We start from the raw sequence: 12,417 nt of genomic DNA, 5'->3' as shown, positions 1-12,417 counted from the left end.
AACGTATACTAAGTACAAAATTAGTTGTTCCAAAATAGTACAGTTGAAGTACATCGATAAAAGTATACTAAAGTATATTAAAATTTAGTATACTAAAGTATACTTTTTTTTACCAGGGAATTCTATGGCGATTACACCTGGTTAGTGTTTTAACTTAAAGGAAAAAGACAAACTTGCTACAGAGGCACTACTGAATGGTTAACAGTAAATGAAACATGTATATAATGTTTTTTTGTTGTTTTTTTTAGAACTTTCACCCTTTCGAATATTAAGTCTTTCACCTCATATTTTTTAATTGATATGAACAATATTACTGCTGTAACATATAGTTGCAGTAATATGTTACGGCATCAGTGTGTCAGCATACTCGTCTCCAAAGTCAATCATCAGTTTCAGAGCACTCAGGATCAGAGCGTCAACATCTGGATTCATCTCAATTTCCTCACTGTAGTTCTTCACTGGGAAAATGCGGTTCATTGGAATCCCCAGACTGGATTTGAAATCATACATCTACATTCCAAGAAAATAAAAATTATATTTTGTGTAAGGTCTTTTTCCTCCTCTTTTTGAATAAATCTTTCTCCAACTCACCTTTTTCTTTAAATGTTTGCTCTTGTAAACGTTTCTCAGATTTGTTTGTGTTTCCCCACAGGCTTCATCAATGTGGGTGAGAATCGCCAGCTGAGGGATTCCTGTGGATACAGAGAGTTTCTTTCTTATAACTTAATATTGTATTAGCAATCAATATATTTCAATAAAAGATTAATTCTTAGCAGCAATTTTAAGAAGTGACAAACATTTATGACATCATGACAAAAAGACTAGGTAGTAAAATGTTATTTTTAACTTATTTTCTACACATTTGTTTGCCACCTATATTATGTAACCTTTATGATTATTGAACTAAAGTTTGAGTAAATTTGAATTACTTTCCTGAATGAAAGTTTATTGTATATTTTTGTTTCTTACCCAGATCACTGGCTGCTTCTCTGATTTCCCTCATTTTCTGTAAAACTGATGACTTCATTTCTGATGCATTAGCAGAATAAATGCAGACCAGAACATGAACTCTGTCACTGATGGACGGAGAAGAGATGTAGCCAGGTTTTCCATTAGAAAGTGGAGAAAGGGGGTTGAACTGAAGAAAAAAAAACATGATGTATGTTAAATAAAATTGCTAAGAAAATATTTTTTTATATAAAGCAAGCTAATTGTGATAGGTTTGGGATCTAAATCAATAAGGACCTACCTTTTAGATGTCTGTTAACAAATATTTTAAAAGTAAAGAAAAAAAATTGTACCTCATAACCCTCCTTCACGTGTCCCTCCAAGGCCAGTTTGATGTCTTCTGTTCTGACTCCTCCTGCATCTGTCTCTTCCAGACCCATGACGTCATTAAACACAAAGGAATAAAAGTTTCCCCTGGCTTCTTTTTTTATTTTGTACGTTTTATACTGAGGAAAAAAAAAAAAAAAGAGGTTAGCAGTTTTTTAATATATAATCAACTCTTCTAGTAAAGTCACCTAATTCAGGTTAAAAGTACAATTAAGATGAAAGAAGTATGATTTAAGTTCAAATCTTTGAGAACAATGGTGAGATTTAACCTATAAAAGAAACCTGATTAATCAGTGAGACACACATTGCAGTGAACATCTACTTTCTCTGTGGGTAGATGGTAACTGTGTAATCATAATGTCTGCACTTTATAAAATAATCTATGAGCTAACATGTCATTACATTGAAACACCAAACAGACATGAGTAAAATGTAATAAATCCTAAAAATGTGTATAGGAATTTTATGCCAAACAAGTAAATTATACTGACCTTTCTTGTGAAACTTATGCCATGTGTGAAACTGGCCAGAGCTTCATCTGTGATTTTCTCTTGTAGGACACTGTTGACAGAGTTGATGAAGCTGGACTTTCCTGCACCGACTGGTCCGTAGAGAAGAACTCTGATGGCTTTGACTTCTTCATTTTGAGGTTGGAAATTCTTCATGTATGGCAGAAGTTCTTGGTTTTTTCTGTTAAGATGTGAAAATAAAAGTTACAACTTAAAGTTTCACTGAAACAAAACCACTTTCATGATTTAAAGAAATTAACTACTGTGCTTTCATTCTGTGAACACAAAAGATTTTAACAATAAATATTTCTCAGAGACTACTATAAATTGAATCACATTGCAGCGTGTTACTGTTCCCTCTGGTAACTGGGTCAAACACCAGCATCATGTTGTTACGTAATCAGGGTACGGCAAATCATAAACAACTAATGCTGAATACACAGTAGAGGAAGTGGTGAGTGATTTCATCAAAGATATCTGCGGTTTTGGAGGAAGAATCTAGATGGATTGATGAAGAAGAGGGGTCTGGTTCTACTGAAGGCCTGTGATACTATTTTTTGAGTCGTACAGTGCAGGCAGCAAAGATGACTTCAATGTTTCTTGAGAGGAAGGGTTTGACAGTGAAGGGCTGGAGCTGGACATTTGTCACCTTCAAATCACTGAATAGAAATAGCAGATCTATTCATGTAATTATTCATCTTTAATGTTGGCTTACCCAGGTGAAAAAAAGTATACTTCAGTATATTTCAAACATACTTACATTTGTGAAGGTACACTTTAAGTATGTTAAGTAGTAAGTGTAGTAAGTATATCTGAAGTATACTAAAAATACACTTGTACCAATTTCGAAATTAGTACTTTAAACACACTTAAACATAAATGTACCAAAATACACTTTTAATATATTAAATAAAAGTATACTTTAAGTACGAATTTTTAAGTGCCTTAATAATCTTTTACTATTTATTAAAATAGTAATAAATTTTACTATTTAATAAATTTAAAATTTGCTATTTTAAATTTATTAAAATAGCAAATTTTAATAATAAATTTACTATTTATTAAAATTGTAAAAGATTATTAAATTAGGGCTGCACAGTGGCACAGTTGGTAGAGCTGTTGCCTTGCAGCAAGAAGGTTCTGGGTTCAAATCCTGCCCCGGTCTTTCTGCATGGAGTTTGCATGTTCTCCCTGTGCATGCGTGGGTTTTCTCCAGGTACTCCGGTTTCCTCCCACAGTCCAAAAACATGACTATCAGGTTAATTGGCCTCTCCAAATTGCCCCTAGGTGTGAGTGTGTGTATGCATAGTTGTTTGTCTCCGTGTTGCCCTGCGATAGACTGGCGACCTGTCCACGGTGTACCCCGCCTCTTGCCCGGAACGATAGCTGGAGATGGGCACCAGCAACCCTCCCGACCCCACTGAGGGACAAGGGTGTAAAGAAAATGGATGGATGTTTTAAATTACATTTTAGGCTAATAAAGTATGCTTTTTTTTTAAAAAAAAACTTCTTTATTTAACCAGATGAAGCCCGTTGAGATCCAGATCTCATTTTCAAGAGGGACCTGGGCAGAAGTCTACAACACGCAGCAACCTGATTACAAAGATTACAAAATAAAACTAATTAATACATATGCAGAAGTATGTCTTTTAGGCACCTATAAAGTATTTTTCATGTAATTTTTAGGCATACTTTTTAAGCACCTAAAAAGTATGCCTTTTTAGGTGCCTTAATAATCTTTTACTACTTTTGTTAAAATTGCAAAGAATAAAAAAAATTATAATCATGATGTAATGTTTAAGAAAGTACCCAATCCATTTTCAGATTATAATCAACGGCATTAACTCCAGTTCATTCTCCCGACCAGATGGTGGCGGTATTGCACACTTTCTTTAAAAAAAAAAAAAAAAAAGCCACAAAGAAAAGGAAAAACTTGAACTCATGGAAGATAACAGATGCTGTTCAAATTCGCCATTTTTACTCGCATAATATTGCCTTAAAAGTAGAGAGGGCCTTGACAATAGTAACTAATTTTGGTAAATTCAAGCTGGTGACGTCCTAGTCCGAGTTGGACGACAACACAACGGGACAACAACCGATGGAATGAAATGTGTGTCACAAAAGGAGCCCGGGGGGGACGAAGGCTGCTAACGTGTTGCTAGCTGGTAAGTTTCCTTATTAATTATCTTCATTTAATTATAAACAGTGCAATAAAGATATATAACTTACGTTGGTTTCTTAAATAATTTATCAATTTTATTGTGACTTGTATGATTATTACAATCATTCAGCTTCATGTTATAACTGCATGGATGTTGTTCGTTTCAACTTATTCTTTAATTCATAAACTAACCTGGTTTTAATTAAGCTCCATAAGACAAAGACTTTGATATTGTGTGGTGGTTGTTGTTCGAACTCGTTCATCAATGATTTTATCTTCCAACATGTTTGCAGTCTAACTAAGCAAATGAAGATGAAAGAGGAAGCCAGAGAAATCAGGTGTTAGGAAACTAAAGACTTTTCTGTCTCAGAAGAAGCTCTGACTCCACCAGATCACCAACCTGCTCTGAGGATGAACCTCCACATCGTCTCTATGATGTAAGTTAGTTTTTTCAGTGAGGAGCTAGCTACATTTTCAACAACAAAAACTGCTGTTACCTACACTGTTTAATAAACATGATTTGATTTAAAGGTAACTGGACAGAATTTTTCTCTTCTCGTTAATCTAACATTTATCTTTCTTTTTTTATTTGTTGACTTTCAGGGCCCTGTAAGTGACCTGTCCAGGGTGAATCCTGCCTCTCATCTGATGGCTGCTGGAGATGGGCACCACCAGCCCCCTCACTACCCTGCAGGAATCAGTGTGTTCAGATCATGGATGGAGAGATTTTAAGGTAGTTTGTCTCCTTAAGTCCACACTTAAAACAGCTTCATAGTTGATGAACTGATTCTTTGACATTGCTGACTATTTTGTTTCTACTTCTAACACCCAGAAATGTTTTTCCCCCCCAGGCATCCGGTCCTAATCATCATCAGTTCTTATGATGTCACATACACAGCGAGTCGACAACGTCTTAAAATTGTAAGTATTATATTTTTTTATTTGCCATTTTTCTGTTCTCTTTAAATACAAATGCTTTCTCTGTTTAATTGATCTGTTGTTCTTTTGTGTATGTTTCTGTAAGGTGCAGTGAACTGGAATGTTCTGTTGTTGATCCTCACTGTCATGTTTTATTGTCACACTTAAATGTTCATGTTCATTTGGTTCACTTTTGATGTGTAAACTGATCATTTATGTAAACTTCATAAAGTTGTGAGTAAAATTGGACAATTTTAAAATGTCGGCAATAAAACAAAATATTTGAATTACCTTGGGCATCTTGTGTAATTAATCTTTCCATGTAATTTTAGCCTAAAACAATGTAAGTACTGCAGTGTAGTTATGCATGTCATGTACAAAATAGGAAAGTAGGAATAAAGACTTTCACAAGTAATTAAAATTGTAGTTTATTATCAATAGCAGGTAATCAAAAATAAAAATTAAGTGTAACTTAAAAACATTATATTATTAGTATATTTAAATATATTTGAAGTATATTTAACATATATATTATAATTTTGAGACAATTATATAAATATTATATAATTAATAACGCTCAAAATATAATAATTAAATCAAAATATAACAATAAAGCTCTGAAATATGAAATTTAAAAAGTATACTTTAAGTACACTAAGTATACTTGAAGTTGTTCCAAAAAAGTACATATAGTATTCTAAGGTATACCATTAGTTGTAATTTTATACTATTTAAATACTACTAAAGTATACTAAGTACAAAATTAGTTGTTCCAAAATAGTACAGTTGAAGTACATTGATGAAAGTATACTAAAGTATGTTAAAATTTAGTATACTAAAGTATACTTTTTTTTTACCAGGGTTATTCTAAAACTTACAAGTAATTACATTTTGTCTTTAATTTACACAACTATTCCAGGTGTTGCGCAGATCTGCTCATTAGTTCAGATGTGGGTGCATGAATAGACATTTGTGTGTGCGCACACACACACACACACACACACACACACACACACACACACACACACACACACACACATTAGTATGCCACTCTGCAGCACTTCTCAGCAGGTGAAAGAAATCTGGCCCAATCAGCAGCACCCTCAACTCGGGTATATAAGGAATCCACTAACCACTCTACTGGTTTTGCAACAGAGCTGAGGAAGGCAAACACAGCCTCCAAAGCAGCATTTCATGGAAAAGGACTTATAAGGACTACCGGTAAGCCACTAACTGGGCTCAGTTGAATGTAATTTGACTGTAGTTTCACATTTGAGAAATGAAATGAAGTATTTATTGAAGTAACAGTTTGCACTGCTAGTTTTATAGTTTGGTTCCACTAAATGTATGTTAAGATATCTAATGTAAAAACCTTATGTCCTAAGAAAAAGAAAAAAAAATGTAATTCTAAAATGTGTGGATTTGTTTGATTCAAATTCAACCAGACATGAAATTTAATAATTTAATACTGTGAATTTATGGTTACAATTGTAAGAGAAATGTATGTTTAAGGTTAAAAATGGAATAAGTCATTAAGATAAATTATTAACTTTGAACCAAATGTCTAAAATGTATGTTAAAATATTTTGTATGTGTTTTGTAGGTTTTTCACCTGTTTTGTTCATTGGTTCTCACTCATTGGTGAAAATAAAAAAGATTGAGTGAATTCCTGAAGTCTTCAAGTCCTCCTTTTCAAGTGTAGGAAGCCATGAAATTATAGGACACTTGACACCAGTTATTTATAATTCTGTATGGCTGGATGGTAAAAAAAGTGTTTGCGACTTCCGGTTTGTGCAGAGCCATGTGAGGACACGTTGAACTGAGCTCCGACTGGACCCTCAATTTTGGCACAAAATAACTCAATTTCAGCGCTGGTCTTGCATTAGACTAAGAACATTACTACTTAAGGGAGCAAAAAGGTAGGCATACACCAGCAAAATGCCCAAACAGCGTAACCCCCAAGTCGAACCCCAAGAAGCTAATGCTAGCGGCCATGATGAAGTGCTAACTGCTATTGGTGGACTGCGCGGTGAACTGATGGCCACGCTAACAACTACGGCAAAGGTACACACAGATAAACTTCAAGAATTACAATGTGCACTGGGAAAGATAGAATCCAAAATAGATGACACCATGGGCCGCGTTGCGGAACTTGAGACTGCTACTGCGACCCACTCGGATTCGATCCATGCTATGGAGGTAGACATATCGGCCATGAAACAAGAGCTAGCAACCCTGAAAATTCGCTACGAGGACCTGGAGGCCAGGTCCCGTCGTTGCAATCTGCGTATCGTGGGTGTAGAAGAGGGGAAGCTAATGTCTGGCTTTGTGGCTGAACTTCTGAAGGAGACATTACAGCTTGCTTCGACTCCACTCCTGGACCGGGCACACCGCACTCTGCGCAGTAAACCAGTCGGCGGAGATGCGCCTCCACGAACCATCGTGATCAAATGCCACTACTTCACCGAGAAGGAGGCTATTTTGAGGAAAGCAACAGGGGTTAAACAACTTACCACCAAGGACGGCGACAAGATTTTGGTTCTCCCCGATTATACTATGGCTGTCGGTAAACAACGTGCAGCTTTTAACGAGGTCAGGTCTCTCCTGCGGGGTCTTGAGCGTGTCCGGTATGGCCTTTTTTTTCCGGCTACGCTCAGGATCACCACCCCGGAGGGTGAAGAGCATTGCTTCAAAGACCCTTTAAAAGCAAAAGAGTTCATATCCACAAAGCTCTCTCCGGGGAAATGAGTACCGCCCTGGCCGGACGAGCATGACCGCTACATAGTTGAAGGGTTTTGTTCTTTCTTTCAATCAATGGGGATCCAGTCGGGTCCAGGCTGTCATGGTAAGCGGATACACTTATGGGTGTAGAAACTGTAAATACCGGGACCCTGTGGGAAGCTCACAAGGAGCTCCCTTCCCCCCCTTCCCGTTCTTGAGATTTAATGTTTTAATTCGGATCTGCGTGAGAGGGGTCATGAATACGTCAGTTTATGTGTTCCAAGAGTTATGGAGTTTGAGGATTTTGATTGTGTTCTTTGGTTTAATTCCACACATCCATTATTATATTCTGTGTATTTTCTCTGTTTTACATGGTTGACTGCTTCTGTTGGATGGGACGCTGAATTGAGATTTGACAAACATACAAGATGGCTTTACAACTCTATTAATTCAAAGAGATATGAGTGTTTGCAATAGGTTTGAACCAGGAACAGCATGGGTTAGCTGGAGTGTGAGGGGTCTCAATAATATAATTAAAAGAAACAAAGTATTTATACATCTTAATAAGTTGAAGACCAAGATAGCATATTTGCAAGAAACGCATCTGTTAAACAAAGAACAGGCTTAAGAGAGGAGGTTTCACCCAGGTATATCACTCTAACTTTAACGCTAGAGGCCGTGGGGTAGCCATCCTTATGCACAGGGATGTTTCTTTTGAGGAAACTTCCGTCATCAGAGATAGGGATGGTCGCTTCATTATTGTACAAGGTAATCTATTCAATATTCCCGTTGTTCTTGCTAATATTTATGCTCCAAATTGGGATGATATGCAATTCTTTAAAAACTTGTTTTCGCTTCTCCCATGTTTGGACTCGCACAATGTAATCATAGGCGGGGATTTTAATTGTGTTCTGGACTCTTCTATTGATCGATCAAATCCCATACAGAGGACTGGCCAATTGAGCAACAAAGCAGCTCATTGCATCAACTTATTCATGCAGTCGTACGGCGTAGCTGATCCTTGGAGAGTCAAAAATCCAACCTCGAAAAAATGTTCATTTTTCTCCCCCCCACACAAGTCCTATTCAAGAATCGACTACTTCTTATTAGACCAGAAACTCATGCATATGGTGGCTTCAGTTGATTATGAAGCCATAGTCATTTCAGACCACAGCCCTGTTATAATGAAAATGCATTTTACTAGCCACATAACGCCTCGAAAAATCTGGAGGTTTAATGCCAGACTACTGACAGAACAAAAATTTGTGGATTACATTAACACTCACATAGATATATTTTTTGAGACCAACAGCTCTCCGGACATTAGCTATGGAACACTGTGGGAAACATTTAAGGCATACATTAGAGGGCAAATTATATCTTACAGCGCAAACGACAAAAAAAAAAAAGTTCCAACGCATGTCTGAAATTAGTGACGGGCTTAAAATTATTGACCAGTGTCAAGCATCCGCAGCTTCAGACATCTGCTGGGAAGAGAGAGCGCTCCTTCAAGCAGAATTTGATCTCCTAATGAATGAAAAAGCAATAGAAATGCAGCTAAACCTGAATCAACAACACTTTGAATACGGTGAAAGAGCAGGTAGGATGTTAAGTCATCAGCTAAAACAAAAGACTGCAGCAAGATTCATTTCAGCTCTCAAAGAGGAGGGAGGGGAGATAACCACGGACCAAAAGAAGATCAATATGCAGTTTGTGTCATTTTATAAAGAATTATACTCTTTGGTCAGTTCAGATCCAAACATGATACATAACTTTTTCAAGCATTTGAGGTTGCCTACGTTGCAAGAGTCAGACAGGGCTACTATTGAAGGGGACATACAACTGGTAGAAATTGACCAGGCAATTCAGAAAATGAGAACGGGAAAGTCTCCAGGCCCTGATGGCTTCCCGATCGAGTTTTACAGATGCTTCTCTGCCAAGCTTTTGCCCCACCTATGTAACGTCTATACAGAAGCATTTAGAAAGAAGGCTCTTCCACCTACAATGACACAGGCTAATATATCCGTACTGCTCAAAAAAGATAAAGATCCACTCATATACGAATCTTACCGTTCTATAAGCCTACTCTGCTGTGATTATAAAATACTCACTAGGATTCTGGCGGACAGATTGGAGAAAGTGCTAGACAAGATTATTCACCAGGACCAAACTGGGTTCATGAAGGGCAGACAACTTTATAGTAATCTACGTCGTTTGTTCAATATAATGTATTTACCAGGCGGAGATATTGTGCCAGAGGTCATCATGTCATTAGATGCTCACAAAGCTTTTGATAGAATTGAACATAGCTACTTGGTGAAGGCTCTTGAACATTTTGGGTTTGGGCCATGTTTTCGTTCATGGATAGAACTTGTTTATAGATCTCCACTGGCTGCAGTTCAGACAAATAATATCGTGTCAGGTTATTTTCCTCTTTCTCGTGGGATGAGACGGGGATGCCCCTTTTCCCCCCTGCTATTTAACGTAGCTATAGAGCCTCGAGCTGTTGCACTCAGGAATGATCCAGGGGTGATGGGAATAAGTAGAGCAGGACAAATTCACACTGTTTCATTATATGCTGATGACCTCCTTCTCTTTCTGGCTGACCCATGCAAATCCATGCCTAAAGTTATAAAGTGCATTGAAGAATTTGGGAGGATATCGGGATACTTGATTAATAGATCAAAATGCCTTATTTTTCCTGTCAATGATAAAGCGAACAAGATGCCCCAAAACTCTCTTCCGCTTACAGTGAGTTCTGACAAATTTACGTATTTAGGAGTGAACATAACCAGAAATTATAAAGATCTATTCAAGCATAACTTTATTACTGCCTTCAATCAGTTTAAGCAGGATATGGACCACTGGTCATCTCTCCTTCTGTCTCTGGCAGGAAGGATAAATTCAGTTAAAATGGTTATAATGCCTAAATTGTTATTTCTTTTTCAGGCAATTCCAATATTTATTCCTAAATCATTTTTTAAAAAGCTAGACAAGATAACCTCAATGTACATTTGGAATAAAAAGATTCCTCGTATCAGAAAAGAGTTTTTAGAGAGGCGACGAGAGGAGGGGGGACTGGCCATGCCGAATTATATGCACTTTTATTGGGCTGCTAATGTCTCTAAACTTTGTTTCTGGTTTAAGCCAGCAGAAAATGAGGCGGTGCCCATTTGGTCACTGATGGAACAAAACTCTTGTAAATCTGGTTCGTTGGCCTCAGTTGTTTGCTCGCCACTGCCACTAGATAAACGACTAATTACAATTAACCCAGTTACTTTGGGGGTAATTAGGATCTGGGAACAGCTTAGGATCCATTTCAAACAAAAACAAGGTCTCCTAGCAGCTCCTATATCAATGAATGCCTTGTTCCCACCTTCTCTAATTGACTCCGCTTTCCATGCCTGGGCAAATAAAGGGATAAGGACTGTAGGAGACCTGTTCAAAGATGGGCATCTTATGTCCTTTCAACAGCTGCAGAAATCATTTGGCCTACCTTCTTCGAACTTTTTTAGGTATCTGCAGTTGCGAAGTTTTGTTAAAAAACACTTCTCACAGACGCTCCAGACTCCAGCCTCCAGTTGGATTGATGGGTGCCTGGAGGTGGACCCCAAGAAGAAAGGGGCCACATCGAAGGTATACACATTCATTCATACAGCGGCTGCACCCTCATTAGACAAAATTAAAGAACAGTGGCAGCTGGAGATGAGATTGAGAATAACTGAGTTAGAGTGGCAGCAGGCAACAAGGCTTATTCATGATTCATCAATATGTATCAGACATGGTTTAATACAATTTAAGGTGGTTCATAGACTTCATTTGTCAAATAGTAAACTCACAAAGTTGTTTCCAGGATTGGATGACGCGTGCCCAAGATGTAAAAGCGAGAAAGGCACTCTTGGACATATGTTTTGGGAATGCCAAAAACTGCAGACCTTCTGGAGAGATATCTTTAAGACCCTGTCGAAATCGTGGAATATTAATATTCCGCCGAATCCTCTTTCTGCAATATTTGGGGTTGTTCCTCGGACTTGTTGTGTGTCCACCCGACAAGCTTCAGCTGTAGCCTTTTCCACATTGGTTGCTCGTCGACTCATACTTCTATCATGGAAAAAAGAGGCACCTCCCTCCTATAAACAATGGATTAAGGACTTGCTCTCAAATCTCAAAGTTGAACAACTGAGATATGCTGTGCAGGGTTCTGCGGACAAATTTTACAAAGTATGGCGGCCATTCTTGTGTCACATTGAGGGACTTCCAGCCAATCAGTCAATCCAGCATGAAATTAACTAAGTCAACCTTCCCTTTTCTTTTTTTTTTTTCTTTTTTTTCTATGTTCTGTAACGGATGTGTGGATTTGAATGTTTGGGTTAGTAATCTACTTTGTTGAAATCCAATAAAAATATTCAAATATCAAAAAAGTGTTTGCAGATATATATATATATATATATATATATATATATATATATATATATATATATATATATATATATAAAGTAACATGTCTGTTTTAAATAATTCCCTTTATGTGTGTAACTTCCACATTAGTAAATCTGTTATTTATCTACATTTACGTGCTGTAACATCTGATTACTTTTCCGAGGGAGCAGAAGAAGAGGAACATGGCTGACATGATGAGGAGAACCGTCAGAACAACTGGATCTCCTTCAGAAGTAGAACCCTGTGCAACAAATCCAGTGGTGAAATTTCCTCGTTCCTAAATATTCCACAGTCGACTGACAGCTGTATTATGAAGCTTCGCGCAGATTCAAT

General features: G+C 37.2%; 1 protein-coding gene across 1 annotated transcript; it reads right to left on the bottom strand.

The window, feature by feature from the left end:
* Positions 1 to 272: 272 nt before the first annotated feature.
* LOC148160494 (interferon-induced protein 44-like) lies at positions 273 to 1,431 on the bottom strand. Its single transcript, XM_088011768.1, has 4 exons — positions 1,302 to 1,431; positions 970 to 1,138; positions 592 to 692; positions 273 to 510 (listed from the first exon to the last, which is right to left on the bottom strand). Exons 1-4 carry the CDS (start codon positions 1,386 to 1,388, stop codon positions 343 to 345), a joined length of 525 nt encoding a protein of 174 aa, XP_087867894.1. The 5' UTR covers positions 1,389 to 1,431; the 3' UTR covers positions 273 to 342.
* Between the last annotated feature and the right edge of the window lie 10,986 nt (positions 1,432 to 12,417).

Source organism: Poecilia mexicana, unplaced genomic scaffold (genome assembly GCF_051168715.1).
Source record: "Poecilia mexicana isolate PSO_F unplaced genomic scaffold, ASM5116871v1 scaffold_2, whole genome shotgun sequence".
Classification (NCBI taxonomy): Eukaryota; Metazoa; Chordata; class Actinopteri; order Cyprinodontiformes; family Poeciliidae; genus Poecilia; species Poecilia mexicana.
Note: the sequence above shows the minus strand (reverse complement) of the source record. Positions and strands in the feature narration are given on the sequence as shown.

Coding starts and splice junctions, on each gene's coding strand:
- LOC148160494 (XM_088011768.1), bottom strand. CDS start 1,388: ATGGGTCTGGAAGAGACAGATGCAGGAGGAGTCAGAACAGAAGACATC. Junction 693..969: donor AGAAGCAGCCAGTGATCTGG/GTAAGAAACAAA, acceptor CTGTATCCACAG/GAATCCCTCAGCTGGCGATT. Junction 511..591: donor GCAAACATTTAAAGAAAAAG/GTGAGTTGGAGA, acceptor CTTGGAATGTAG/ATGTATGATTTCAAATCCAG.